The sequence below is a fragment of the Phyllobates terribilis genome, unplaced genomic scaffold, assembly GCF_046119375.1.
Source record: "Phyllobates terribilis strain yellow unplaced genomic scaffold, ASM4611937v1 Scaffold_13__5_contigs__length_258822181, whole genome shotgun sequence".
In the NCBI taxonomy this organism is placed as follows: Eukaryota; Metazoa; Chordata; class Amphibia; order Anura; family Dendrobatidae; genus Phyllobates; species Phyllobates terribilis.
Genome location: NW_027362773.1, coordinates 117,459,959 through 117,475,347, shown reverse-complemented (window position 1 = coordinate 117,475,347; position 15,389 = coordinate 117,459,959). Strand labels below are relative to the sequence as shown.

Sequence of the window (15,389 nt, the reverse complement as noted above, 5' to 3'; positions counted from 1 at the left end):
GCAGACACATCTCTTCAACAACTGTTAAGAGGAGACTTTGTGCAGCAGGCCTTCATGGCAAAATAGCTGCTAGGAAACCACTGCTAAGGACAGGCAGCAAGCAGAAGAGACTTGTTTGGGCTAAAGAACACAAGGAATGGACATTAGACCAGTGGAAATCTGGGCTTTGGTCTGATGAGTCCAAATTTGAGATCTTTGGTTCCAACCACCGTGTCTTTGTGCAACGCAGAAAAGGTGAACGGATGGACTCTACATGCCTGGTTCCCACCGTGAAGCATGGAGGAGGAGGTGTGATGGTGTGGGGGGTGCTTTGCTGGTGACACCGTTGGGGATTTATTCAAAATTGAAGGCATACTGAACCAGCATGGCTACCACAGCATCTTGCAGCGGCATGCTATTCCATCCGGTTTGCGTTTAGTTGGACCATCATTTATTTTTCAACAGGACAATGACCCCAATCACACCTCCAGGCTGTGTAAGGGCTATTTGACCAAGGAGGAGAGTGATGGGGTGCTACGCCAGATGACCTGGCCTCCACAGTCACCAGACCTGAACCCAATCAAGATGGTTTGGGGTGAGCTGGACCGCAGAGTGAAGGCAAAAGGGCCAACAAGTGCTAAGCATCTCTGGGAACGCCTTCAAGATTGTTGGAAGACGATTTCCGGTGACTACCTCTTGAAGCTCATGAAGAGAATGCCAAGAGTGTGCAAAGCAGTCATCAAAGCAAAAGGTGGCTACTTTGAAGAACCTAGAATATAAGACATATTTTCAGTTGTTTCACACTTTTTTTGTTAAGTATATAATTCCACATGTGTTAATTCATAGTTTTGATGCCTTCAGTGTGAATGTACAATTTTCATAGTCATGAAAATACAGAAAAATCTTTAACTGAGAAGGTGTGTCCAAACTTTTGGTCTGTACTGTATATCTATTATCTATCTATCTATTATCTATCTATCATATATCTATTATCTATATTTTCATCTGTCTATTTATCCTCTGTTATCTATCCATCTATTAGTACATGTGTAAATATCAGGATATTTATGTATTATAAGTGGATTACCTGTCCCTAGACACAGTCCGATGATAATATGGCTATTGATTGCTATTGACTATGATCATCTATCTGGAAATGCTGATGGGGCAGGGAAATGGTTTAACCCTCTAATTGCCAAGCCCCAGCAGAGGACAGCGTGCATAGCTGATGCTGGGTCGCCTTGTCCTTTCTGTGGGTTGGGAGTAGATTTGGGGAAGTGGTAGTGTTGGTGATATTCGCCAGCACATTTTTTTTCTCATTGATTTCCTTTTACATGGCAGAAGAGCAGATCTGTATTAAAGTCTTGGGAAATTGTGAGAAAAGAGATGCAGCCATATAGGCAGAACAGAGTTCAGCAAAAGTGAGGTTAATCCAGTGTATGGAGCGCTGACAGGAAAGGGGATAAGTGAAGGTTTATATGTAATAGACAGATGTATCAGAATAGAGTGAAGCTCTGCGGAGGTAGGAGAGGGGTTAAGGCTGCTCTCAGCACAATGATATTATATATTTTGCTTTGTGTCAGTCTGTCTGTGCAGAACCTGTGACAGAGAACAGAGCATCACCAAGAGTGCAGAGACTGGGAAGAGGACTGGGAAGAGGACTGCAGAGAACAACCGAGCAAGTGAGAAAACCCGCCACTCACCCTCACACCCTCCTCTCCTTTTACTACCTCTTCCCACTCTAATTGATTGACTTTCTTGCTGACTTTCTTTCCCAACATTTCCCTTTATTTTTTCTTATTACGCACATAGATGTAGCAGAGCTGAATCTGTTAGATGTAGCAGAGCTGAATCTGTTAGATGTAGCAGAGCTAAGTTTATCATTATTTTACATGAGCAGCCAAACTGCCCCCAAATATTTGGCGCTCGATAACTTTAATAACCGTCATGTATCAATGATTCGAGCCATCATCATCCCATGTAAAATGACGTTAAGCTTACCAAATTACATTATCTCAAAGTGTTATAGCAAAGTAGCCCCAAACAGTTCACCACTGCTACATCGGGGTATGTCATCAGGCAATTATATCCGAAGGTGTTATCCTTCATCGTGCCAAGTAAAGCTGATCATTTATAACTAGGATGTATCGCAGTGATCTGGTTCTCGCTCTTTGATTCTGATATGATATTTAGTCATCTTCTTATATAATGGATAATCATCTCATCAGTTAAAAAAATGGGGCTTGGCTGCAGTGTCTATCTATCTATCTATCTATCTATCTATCTATCTATCCACATATCTATACATCTATCTATCTATCATCTATCTATAATCTATCTATCTATATCTTTATCTATTTTTCTATCATCTATGTATATCTCTATATCTCTATCTTTCTATCTATCATCTATCTATATCTCTATCTATCTTTCTATCAATTATCATCTTTCTATCTATCTTCTATCTATCTATCTATCTATCAACTATCATCTATCTAACTATCTATCTATACACATATCTATACATCCTTCTATCTGTCTATCTATCTATCTATCTATCCCTTTATCTATCTATAATCTATCTATCATCTATTTATATCTTTATCTTTCTATCTATCATCTATCTATATCTCTATCTATCTTTCTATCTATCATCTATCTATATCTCTATCTATCTATCTATCTTTCTATCATCTATCTAACTATCTATCTATCTATCAACTATCATCTATCTATCTATACACATATCTATACATCCTTCTATCTGTCTATCTATCTATCCCTTTATCTATCTATAATCTATCTATCATCTATTTATATCTTTATCTATCTTTCTATCTATCATCTATCTATATCTCTATCTATCTATCTATCTTTCTATCTATCTTCTATCTATCTATCATCTATCTATATCTCTATCTATCTATCTATCTATCTTTCTATCTATCTTCTATCTATCTATCTATCTATCTTTCTATCTATCTTCTATCTATCTATCTATCTATCTATCTACATCTCTATCTATCTATCTTCTATCTATCTATCTATCTATCAACTATCATCTATCTAACTATCTATCTATCATCTATCTATCTATCTTTCTACTATCATCTATCTAACTATCTATCTATCAATATTTTGTGTATCTGCCAGTGACTCCCAAACTTATCACTGCAGCAAACCCCTGAAAAATGTTTGTACTCTTGGACTGCTGGGGAACCCCTAATATCCATATTGGTGTAGGGGTGGGTAAAACATTTTTTTAATTCTTTCCCATTGCTATGTTTCCAAACTATCATTTTTTTGTGTATCTTTATGTTTGCAATCCCTATTATAAAAGTGAGTGGTTTGTGTTGCTGTGTTGATAACCCCGGCTTTCCTAGTTGGGGAAACACTGATATATGATGTGGATAATTTGCTTCCACAAACAAAAGGTGGTGCCGAACGACCATAAGGTGCGGCCGACCTAGCGTAGCTTTTCCCTTTAGCATACACATGGCATATACAGTGATTCAGCCAGGCTTATTACAGGAACGCTAAACCTAAAGCACATTGGCCACGATTCATTATTATCTTTGCACCTTTTTAATAAAAATGTATTTGTGTGCCAAATTCATTATGGCTTTTGTACCAAACTTATATCATTTTAGGTCTGCCGGACAATATGGGCGTGGTTTTCATTATAAAGATGTTATTGGTTAATTTATCATTTGGGACTTTTCAAAGTGCCCAAATTTTCCCCCATAGTTGCTCAGCAGTACCCTCCTGGAGTATGACATTTTATTTGGGGGAGGGGAGGTGAGGGTGGGAGACAGTTGTGCAACATTTTAAAGCTACGTTCCCACGTTGAGCTTTTCATTGAGTTTTTGATGTTGCAGATTTTTTGCACTTGTTAAGTAAAATAGATTAATTGCATTTTTTTAAAAATACGCAAAAAACTCACCAGAAGAGTTCTGCAACATTTTGCTCAAAGCACAAATAAAGAGAAAAGAAAACTTTGGTGGATTTTGATGCAAAACACAAAAAAAAACACAAAAGAAAGACATAACAAAAAAAGACTTAAAAATACATATTTATCACTGTTATTAAGCTGCAACAGGAAACACTTGTCTAATATTAATATGGACTTAAAGGGAACATGACAGCTGATACGTATTGCCCGATCCAAGGGCTGCATGTATTAGGCACTGGCTGTATGATCTTCGCCAGATATGTTTGACTCTGAAACGCTGGGGATTATAGGGGGCAAAGATATGTTAAAATCTGGCCGGGGACTGAGCCGCATGGGAGACTAGTCAGACAGGTGGGTCCAGGTGGCTTCTCCCCACCCTCTACTAGTGATTGACAGGTCTCTCCCTACACATGTAGGGACAATTGTTTCATAGTGTTTTAGGCTGAGGGTAGACATAAGTCCATCGAGTTCAACCTATAAGTTAACATGTTGATGCAGAAGAAGGCAAAATCCTCATGAGATAGATACTAATGGCCCCATAATAGGGGAAGAATTCCTTCCCAAATCCACATATGGCAAGCAGACTAATTCCCTGGATTAACATCCCAGAATCTAGTGCCCATAACCTGTAATATTATATTTATCAAGAAAGACATCCAGGACGTTCTTGTAATTTTTTTTAGCGAATTAATGATTACAATACCATGTGGCAGAGAGTTCCATAGTCTCACTGCTCTTACAGTAAAGAATCCATAGTTTTACTGCTTTTACAGTAAAGAATCCATAGTTTTACTGCTTTTACAGTAAAGAATCCATAGTTTTACTGCTCTTACAGTAAAGAATCCATAGTTTTACTGCTTTTACAGTAAAGAATCCATAGTTTTACTGCTCTTAAAGTAAAGAATCCATAGTTTTACTGCTTTTTCAGTAAAGAATCCATAGTCTTACTGCTCTTAAAGTAAAGAATCCATAGTTTTACTGCTCTTACAGTAAAGAATCCATAGTTTTACTGCTTTTACATTAAATAATCCATAGTCTTACTGCTCTTAAAGTAAAGAATTCATAGTTTTACTGCTCTTACAGTAAAGAATCCATAGTTTTACTGCTTTTACAGTAAAGAATCCATAGTCTTACTGCTCTTACAGTAAAGAATCCATAGTTTTGCTGCTCTTACAGTAAAGAATCCATAGTTTTACTGCTTTTACAGTAAAGAATCCATAGTCTTACTGCTCTTAAAGTAAAGAATCCATAGTTTTACTGCTCTTACAGTAAATAATCCATAGTATTTCTACTCTTACAGTAAAGAATACATAGTTTTACTGCTCTTACAGTAGAGTCCATAATCTCACTGCTTTTAAAGTAAAGAGTCCATAATCTCACTGCTCTTACAGTAAAGAATCACCTTCTGTAATTATGATTAAATCATTTTCCTCTAGATGTAGAGGATGCTCCATTGTCACTGTCACAAGTCTAGGTGTAAAAAAAAGATCATTAGAAACATCTCTGTACTGTCCTTTCATATATCTGTACTTTGTAATAAGATCGCCCCTAAACCTTCATTTTTCCAAACTGAATAACCCCAAGTTTGATAATCTATTTTACAGTCCACTTATTTCCTTAATAATTTTGACTCTCTTCTCTGCACCCGCTGTAGTTCAGCTATGTCCTTCTTATACACCAGTGACCAAAATTGTACCTAGTACTCTAAGTGAGGCCACACTTGTGATTTGTATAGAGGCTAAACTATGTTCTTGTCATGAGCATCTCTGCCTCTTTTAATGGATACCATTATTTTATTAGCCTTGGCAGCAGCTGCCTGACACTGGCCACTAAAGTTGAGCTTGCCGTCCATCCACACGCCCAAGTCTTTTTCAGTGACAGTTTTACCCAGCGTTTTACAATTTAGTACATAATTAGGGCTCGTGTAGAAGGCCGTTTAAATCAGATGAGCGCTATCCATGGTTTTGACCGATCGCACTGCTACCCATGTTATTATATGGGGCTGTGCACATATCCAATTTTTTCCTCGAATGAGTGGTCCGAAGAAAATCATTGACATGTCCGATTTTGATCTGAGTGTCGGATCAAAATCAGCAATGCAAGTTTATGAGTCCATAGAACACATCGGACTGCACTCGGATGACATCTGAGTGCAGTCCGATTTTCATGGGCTGACAGAATGGAGAAACTTTTTTTTTCTCTCCACCTCTGAGAAAAACGGATTCAACTCTGATCAGAGTCTCGTCAGCATAATCGTACCGTTTTTCCATGACCCTACCCTTATATACAGTATACTGACGAAAAGCCCAGACCTCATAACTACTTTATTATCTCAGTTCCGAGAAAGATTTTGCTATAAGATGGTCTTTTGTAAGATTTCTACATCAGGTTTAATGTCCCTTTAAAAGAATGTCTAATTGCAACATTTCACCAGGACCCCACTGCATAAATTGACCACAACATACATCAATGCAATGAGCTGTGGCTACACCGACGGCTTCTTCTACTGCTATGCTAAGGCTGAGACGTCTTAGGGTTTTTGGATGCCCATCCATCCCCTGAAGGGGTTAAGTAGGGAGGTTAAGTGGCAGATAGCACTTGGGATGATCTCCATTGACTGTCATCATCATTTATGTGTGCTGACTGGAGGCTGCGAAGAAGCATTAACTGTTTCATGGCCAGAAATGGGGCCAGCAGAGTGGGAGGGGTTAAGTGACACTGCAGGTCTGGGACAGTAGGGAGCTTTAAGGGAGCTCCCCTGCATTTTGGATAGAAGGGTGGGGTTAGTATGCAATGCTGCATGGTGCTAGCAGGCAAGTGGCTGATGCTTTGCAGTCTACATATTGTGTATTGTGCAATCTGGCTTGAAGGGAAAGGGTTAAGGGATCCTAAGTTGTGCAAGTTTTATCATGGGAGTGCTGTATAAATGCACAGCTGACGGATGGGGGGGCAACTATGGCCCAGTCTGGGGATATTATCTTCAGTGGTCTGCAGGGAGTCAGATGATTATTATAGTCCTCTAATCTCATCAGGTTAAATGCGGAAAAATAGCAGTTTAGTGTACAGTGATGGAAGGGTTAATCAATTGTCTTCACTACAAGTACAGGGTAAGCGAAGATCTTCAAGATCGGTAAGTAGCGTTGGCAAAAAAATGGTTAATTGTGGCCATTGCATTATCTTTTGCAGGTCCCCTGATGGAGGAGCATCATTCCCTCCCTTGCTTTCCTCCTTAGGTCCTGTACACATTCTGCATTTCTCAGATTGCTTCTTTTTCCATCTCCCCCACATCTGGAGCCTCCTCTATCTTTATCTTCTTCTCCTTCTGTCTCAATGCATACATCTTATTTCATCCTGTCTTATTCACTCCTTCCTTTCCACGCCCATGCAGTGTGTGGATAGGAGGGAGGTCTCTGGGTATCACTCTCCTCAGGGCATCAGATACCGGAGGGTGGGCTGCCAGCCCTCCTGGAGGGGGCTCATACCTGTGTGAGTGAGTGTGCAGGTGTGTGACTGCTCTACCCTCCAATATCGGACATCACAGTCTGGCGGCTCCGACACCTTCCCTCCTGGTAAGTGAGACCACCCATTCTCCACTCACTTCTGCTGACATTTCCACTTCTTTTTATATATCCTGATGAATATATAGGTAGTTGGATATCGGTCATATATCTATATAGGTTGAAAACTAACAAATATGCAATATAAATATATACGGTATATTATTTATTTATTATTAATTTATTTATTATTTATTTATTATTATTTCTATTTAATTTATGTATATATATATATATATATATATATATATATATATATATATATATATATAAAAGTGTATAGGTGTGATATAAATAACCAACATACAATATAAACAAATACAGGTGTAATATATATGTATGTATATATATAACTAATATGCAATATAAAAATGTGCAGGTGTAATATAAGTATAAATAACCAACGTATGATATAAACATAGACAGATGTAACATATATATATATTTATATATACGTATATAAAGCCAATATAAAATATGAAAATGTACAGGTGTAATATAAATAGAAATAACCAATATACAATATAAACAAATACAAGTGTAATATATATGTATGTATGTATATATATAACTAATATGCAATATAAAAATGTACAGGTGTAATATAAATATAAATAACCAATATACAACATACACAATTATTACTATTATTAGGTGATAAATAATCAGCATATGATATAAAGGTGTATCATAAACATAGATAACTAATATACGACAAAGAGATACAGATTTCAAATAAATATAGAAAAACAATATACAACATAAACATATACAGGTTTAATAGAAATAGAAATAACTAACGTACAATATAAACATACAACACAATAGAAATAAAATTCTTCTTATTATGTGAAAAATAAACATAACCAATATACAACATAAAGATATAAAGGTGTAATATAAGCATAAGTAACCAATATCCACAATTGCTTCCATTTGATTGTACCTGGAAATAACTGAATATCCATGAGGCTGATTGTGAAAGTTGTACAGTATCCTTATATCCAAAGCTTCATTAAAAACTTGATTTACAAGGAAGCTTATAAATATGTCAGGGTTAATTTAGTCATAGCATTAACAGAAGGCAATGGTATCTGTTAAAACGATTGCTCCCTGGGTGTACTAATTAATTCCAATGGTTAATGTTATATGCTTCTTCCAAGTCAGAAAATTGTTGCATAGTCAGTGTTTTCTTTAAGATGTTTGGAAGACATGGGAATTACTTGTCATTAAAATATAATCTGGAAATTCAGATGTGACGGTAATAATAATTTCCAATCTTCCCATGTCATTAATGGGGGCCACAGATACAGTATGGCTTATAGCTTTGTGGTCTTTTATCTGCCTCATGGTCTGCTTGTCACTTGGAGGGGAAGGGCTGGTCACTGGTGATTTTGACTTGATAAACACAATAATAGCACTAAAGGGTTGAAAAATAAAAATTCATGGAGGCTTAAAAAACATTTCTCTATATTATAGGGACCACTATTTGCTGATGGTGGGATTCAGGTGACCCCCACTGATCAAAGCACCTCTATGAAGTGCGGAGCTCCTGCATGAACTGTGCGCACAGAGTGGTGTATGGGATCAATAGACTTACCAATAAGCCCATACACTGCTCTGTGCATGTAGCTCATGCAGAAGCTCTGCACTTCAGAGTGTTGTTTTGGGGGTGTCAAAAACTAGACCACCACTGATCGTCAGAATTTCGCATTTATACGGTAAGGTGATAACTTGTTGATCGCTTGGGGGTCGATCGCTGGGATCTGCACCAATCGGTATAACAGGGAACTTTTATTCCCATTAAAATGGAGTGCCACTGCTCCATTCACTCTCTTAGAGCGGCACTGCGCATGCTCAACCACTACTCCATTCATTCTCTTAGAGCTGCACTGTGCATGCTCAACCACTGCTCCATTAATTCTCTTAGAGCGGCAGTGCGCATGCTCAACCACTGCTCCATTCATTCTCTTAGAGCGGCAGTGCGCATGCTCAACCACTGCTCCATTCATTCTCTTAGAGCTGCACTGTGCATGCTCAACCACTGCTCCATTCATTCTCTTAGAGCGGCAGTGCACATGCTCAACCACTGCTCCATTCATTCTCTTGGAGCGGCAGTGCGCATGCTCAACCACTGCTCCATTCATTCTCTTAGAGCTGCACTGTGCATGCTCAACCACTGCTCCATTCATTCTCTTAGAGCTGCACTGTGCATGCTCAACCACTGCTCCATTCATTCTCTTGGAGCGGCAGTGCGCATGCTCAACCACTACTCCATTCATTCTCTTAGAGCTGCACTGTGCATGCTCAACCACTGCTCCATTCATTCTCTTAGAGCTGCACTGTGCATGCTCAACCACTGCTCCATTCATTCTCTTAGAGCGGCAGTGCACATGCTCAACCACTGCTCCATTCATTCTCTTGGAGCGGCAGTGCGCATGCTCAACCACTGCTCCATTCATTCTCTTAGAGCTGCACTGTGCATGCTCAACCACTGCTCCATTCATTCTCTTGGAGCGGCAGTGCGCATGCTCAACCACTACTCCATTCATTCTCTTAGAGCTGCACTGTGCATGCTCAACCACTGCTCCATTCATTCTCTTAGAGCTGCACTGTGCAAGCTCAACCACTGCTCCATTCATTCTCTTAGAGTGGCACTGCGCAGCTGAGCTGCCCCCTGGGCCGTGGGGTACTCGGTGCCGGGCCGGTCGTTGCTAGGGGAGATGTCACAGTGGCGGTGACCCTGTCCGTGACCCAGGGTGGTCAATAAAAGGGGATTTATAGTTTTTATAGTTTAATGTTCGTGACGCCACCTGTGGTATGCGGCTATATGGAGCCGCTGCTGCGGTGCAGAACCTCTGGAGCTGATGGTGATGCAGCAGAGTTGGTTTAGCGCTCCACAGGTAGAGCTAAGCTCCAGGGCGGTGCAGTGATGTTATAGATAAGGTAGATGTTGCTGTGCAGTGTAGTGCAGGGGATGGCGCAGATAATAATTCTAGGACACAGTGGGGTGCAGTCTTCAAGGTTTTACTCACAGTTGTTGAACTCCAGGCTATCAGTACCAGGATAGCCTCCCACGTCCTGCGTCCACCAAGGAAGGGGTTCAGCAATCCCTCAGGTATTTCAGGAGTACTTAACGGGACCCCTTTCTATGTGCCTTCCTTGGTCGTCTTCCTGCGCTGGCTCTCACCCTCCTGCCCTGCGCCTCACAACCAGTGTCCTAAGCCGGTAACCTCGGATCTTGGCGGGCAACCTGCAGTTCCCTGAATCCTATATGGCTACCTTTTTTAGCGATGTAGTTGCGGTTGTGGGCAGCTGCACCCTGAAAGTACAGAAGCCTCCGGTTTCTAGCTGAGCCTTGTAGTTCTCCACTAGTTAGGGGCCGGTCCCCTTTGCGGCCTGATCCCTCCACGTTCCTGCAGATTCGAGCGCACGGGTGGCATCCACACTTCTAGTGCCCCTGGGATCCCCTCTATTCCTCTTGGAGCCTTCCCTGCTCCCTTCCTCATCCTGCCAGTCTTCCTGGACCTCTCTCTCTAGGCCCGCTCCTCTGAGCAGAGCTCCTACAGAGCTCCTGCTCCCACTCCTCCTCCTCTGTCTGACTTCTCTGACTGGACCCTTTTTAGATGGTTCCCTGCTTTCTTATACTCCTACTGAAGTGCTCCCCTAAACTACTTCCTCCACCCACACCCACTACATGGTTCCACCCTCCAGCCAGGGACCAGGGATTGTGCTGTCCCTTAGGAGCAATCTCGCCCTTCCCTCTGAAGTGGAGTGTAATGGATGCAAGTGTGTGGGTCCCAGGCAGTACTCCATCCTTACCTGAGAGTGGGATACCACACCTCTGGGTGAGATGCAGTACCCCTGTGGTGACTGAACCCGCAGGGACGCCACACATGCTCAACCACTACTCCATTCATTCTCTTAGAACGGCACTGCGCATGCTCAACCACTGCTCCATTCATTCTCTTGGAGCAGCAGTGCGCATGCGCAACCACTGCTCCATTCATTCTCTTGGAGCGGCAGTGCGCATGCTAAACCACTGCTCCATTCATTCTCTTGGAGTGGCACTGCACATGCTCAACCACTACTCCATTCATTCTCTTAGAATGGCACTGCGCATGCTCAACCACTGCTCCATTCATTCTCTTGGAGCAGCAGTGCGCATGCTCAACCACTGCTCCATTCATTCTCTTGGAGCGGCACTGTACATGCTCAACCACTTTTCCATTCATTCTTTTGGAGCGGCACTGCGCATGCGCAACCGCTGCTCTATTCATTCTCTATGGGTCTGCGCTTGGCTTTTTCCCGCAGCCCCACAGAGAATGAAAGGAGCGGCGGCCAGGCATCCGACAAGGATAAAAGTGACCCATTGTGCCGATCCATGTCGGTCTTATCAGTCAGATCCTCACCGATTAGTAAGTTATCACCTATCCTGGGAAAAGGTGAAAAACTTCTTTCCACTGGACAACCCCTTTAAATCTGCAGTGCAGTTTATAGTGTTTCATAGATTGAAAGCAACACTGAGATCCTTAATCTCCATTGTGAGGGTCCCAGAACTCATGATGACAATCTACTGCTTACGGGGGCCTCTGAAATCTTCCCCAATGGTGGGGAACAATTAGGCATGTTGGATATTAACATGCTCAGTCCTTTGTTCCCACGGGAGAGATGCTTGTTACTTCATTCCCTCTACCCATAGAGAAGACACCGTACTATAAGGGTTGGAATTAATAGCTGTCGGCCATCAGTTGTTGAAGGTATATGGACTATGTAGGGTCCTTACTTTGAGGAGAGCGTCCATTTGGTCACTCCTGAATTTTTCTTCTTTCTGTACAGATACTAACAGTAGACATCCCTTGCTGACATATGGTTGTACACAATTTATTGTGCAGAATGACGTGACTTGCATTATTTGGATGCCGACCAGACGCATCATTCGATTTGTAAATAGTCGTATCCCATATATTCAATACTAGACACCTTTTTTGTTTGTTCCCCCCCGTCCAGTGTCTTGCCACTCTCCAGTAGGTGGTCTTCCCGGAGGCTTTCTGTACCCACTGTCTTGCTCATCCCAAGATTCCATATTACTCGGAGACCAGGTTGGGATTGAAGAGGAGATATCACAGAATAAAAACGTCATGAAGAAGAAGACCGTGTTGGCCCTGCTCGGCCTGGTCCTTGGCTACCTGGTGACGGGGGCAGTGGTCTTCCAGATGCTTGAACAACCCTTTGAGACTCAGCAGCAGAATCTCCTGATGGAACACCGCAGGAAGTTCCTGGAGGAAAACATCTGTGTGCAGGAGGATATTCTGGACACCTTTGTGCTGGTGAGAGCCAACTATAGTGAACTATTAAGGACCAGGAATTATATAAATATATAACATAAATCCATTAGATTTCACCTATGGAGATGGCCACTTGAAAAAAAAAATCCCAGAACTATACTCACCTAATCCTCTGCACTGGCCACTGTGTCTCCAGCCAGTCTTCTGCCATAAATAATGTCACATGACAGCTGCAGCCAATCAGTGAATGATGATCAACTGCAGCCCTCAAGATTAAACATTGTTTATTTATTTTTTCCATATATCAATAGTACAAGTGAAAATAAGAAACTTTGTAATATATCTTATTAGAGAAATCTTCTGCTTTCTCCTCCTGGACTGATCTTTCATTCTCCAAATTCTCAATTCATGGGTAAAATACGTCTGCAGTGATTTCCCCATTACTGAGATAGGAGATGACAGTTGGTGCTCATAAAGTTCTATGGAGAAATGTATCATGTCAGGAGAACTTGCAGTAGAATGTCTGTGTGCTTCTCCAATCTCCATAGAATTGTAAAAGCACCAACTGTCATCTCCTATCTTAGTAGTGGGAAAGTCTTAACTGAATAAATATTTTACCCATAAATTGAGAGTGAATGATCAGTCCAGGAGGAGAAAGAAGCAGATTCCTCTGATAAGATATATTACAGAGTTTCTTATTTTCATGCGTACTATTGATCTGTGAAATAAAAATTAAAACTACGGTGACTCTTTCACATTCAGTCGAAACAAGAGTTCCTGTGTGGAGGGAATGTGAAGGCTTAAGCCATCAAGTGCCACCGCTGATTGGCTGCAGTTGTCATGTGACATTGCTTATGCTAGGAGACCACCAGGGATCCTCACCCTGGGCCTATGCACAATAACTTTTAAAGTAGGGGAAAACTTTTTTTTAACAAGATTTACTGTTTAAGGGTCTAGGGAAGATTTGTGACAACCACAATAAAAGCTGCAATGGGGCCATATTGGTTGTCACCCAGATTCCCAGAAATAGATGGAAATAAGTATAACTAAGTAGAATAATAAATCATTGTTTACAAGGGGACAACAAAGTATTATATATATATATATATATATATATATATCATATATAGTTAAGTTGAAAAAAGACAGGTCCATCAGATTATATTTACAAGTTATTTGTATCATTTTTCACTATGTTCACATGTACTGCTTTAATGGGTCTTTGACCAGATTTGTAAAAAAAAAATGACATTGAGACAACAAAAACACATACAAAAATACAGCCAGATGGTGAATAATCTTTAAAATCAGTCATATAAAATAAAAAATAATTATAATCGCAGTACTAGATTGGGATTAGGCTGACAATTGGATCCTAATGTCTTCAACAAGTATATAATAGGGTAAGACCAGACGGAGCGTCGAGGTAGTGACCATAATGTAGCCAAGTACTGCAGCCTATTACTGTAATTGCCTATTGAAAAAAATCTGTCAGCAGGTTTTTTGCTATGTTATCTGAGAGCAGCATTATGTAGGGGCTGAGAATCCGATTCCAGTGACGTGTCACTTACTGGGCTGCTAGGTGCAGTTTTGATAGAATCCCTATTTTATCTGCTGCAGATCTATCAGTTATCAGAATGCTGAGCCCTGTATAACCCCGCCCACACCACTGATTGGCAGTTTCCTATGTATATAGTCAGCAAGCTGCCAATCAGTGCTGGGGGCGTGGTTACAGATTATCTGGACTGCCTTGCACGAGACACCTTGTCCTCTAGTCATAACCTCTAGTGATAATCTCCTGCTGATAAAACACTGATTGTATTGAAACTACAGTAAGTAGCCGAGTAAGGTACACATCCTTGGAATCAGGGTCCCCCTGTTCTCAGATTAAATAGCAAAAAAAATGCTGACAGATTCCCTTTAAACAATTATAAAGGAAACTGCTGTTCCACCAGCGGCCAACCTGTTAGACTGTTAGTTCGGGTTTGGAGACCCAAGTTTGGTCCAGGTATGGCAGTCCGTGCACAGACTATGACACGTGGACGTGTGAATTCAGCCCAACACTAATATACCCAGGCACATAGTGGAAAATAAAATAGTGTGTCCTTTGATAGGTCCATAATTGTTAGTTAATCCCTCGGGCTGTAGTGAAATTATTCTCAGAGGTACAGAACAACCACTTCTGTGTGGAGAAAGGAGCCATTGATTATAGATGAGTTGTTCTAAGGGAGTGAACGTCTGTAACTTTAGCAGCTGTGACATCTCATGTGATACATTGTATGTGATGTTGTGTTTTCTTTATAAGCAGGTAGATTATATATGTTTTATTCAGTATACAGCTCTATGTAGAGGACATCTGCCTTATTTGCTGTCAGCTGCAGCACAAAAGTACAGGGGACGCGTTTCAGCATCGGAGAGATGTCTTCCTCAGGCCAGGCATGCCTAATGGACCACTCCAGGAACCACCATGCATGGCCTGAGGAAGACACCTGTCCGATATTGAAGCACATAGCCCATCATTTTTTTGATAAATTCTTATGAAGATATTACCTGCCTGTCAGTCACGCTCATCAGCGCTTTTATCGCCCACTATTTATCTAAAAAAATTTTTTT

The 15,389-nt window shown here is 40.9% G+C and overlaps 1 protein-coding gene across 3 annotated transcripts in view; it reads left to right on the top strand.

Moving 5' to 3' along the window:
- The first annotated feature begins 1,573 nt into the window (after positions 1-1,573).
- KCNK4 (potassium two pore domain channel subfamily K member 4) overlaps positions 1,574-15,389 on the top strand; it is a 50,282-nt gene continuing 36,466 nt past the window's right edge. Inside the window, exons 1-2 of one of the 3 annotated variants that reach the window (XM_073659505.1) lie at positions 1,574-1,661; positions 12,499-12,818. In XM_073659505.1, the coding sequence (XP_073515606.1) occupies position 1,661; positions 12,499-12,818 (321 nt within the window). In that variant the 5' untranslated portion in view covers positions 1,574-1,660. Of the gene's footprint in view, positions 1,662-6,672; positions 7,062-7,133; positions 7,501-12,498; positions 12,819-15,389 lie in introns of those variants that run through there. The other 2 variants (XM_073659507.1, XM_073659506.1) reach the window with 2 other exon arrangements.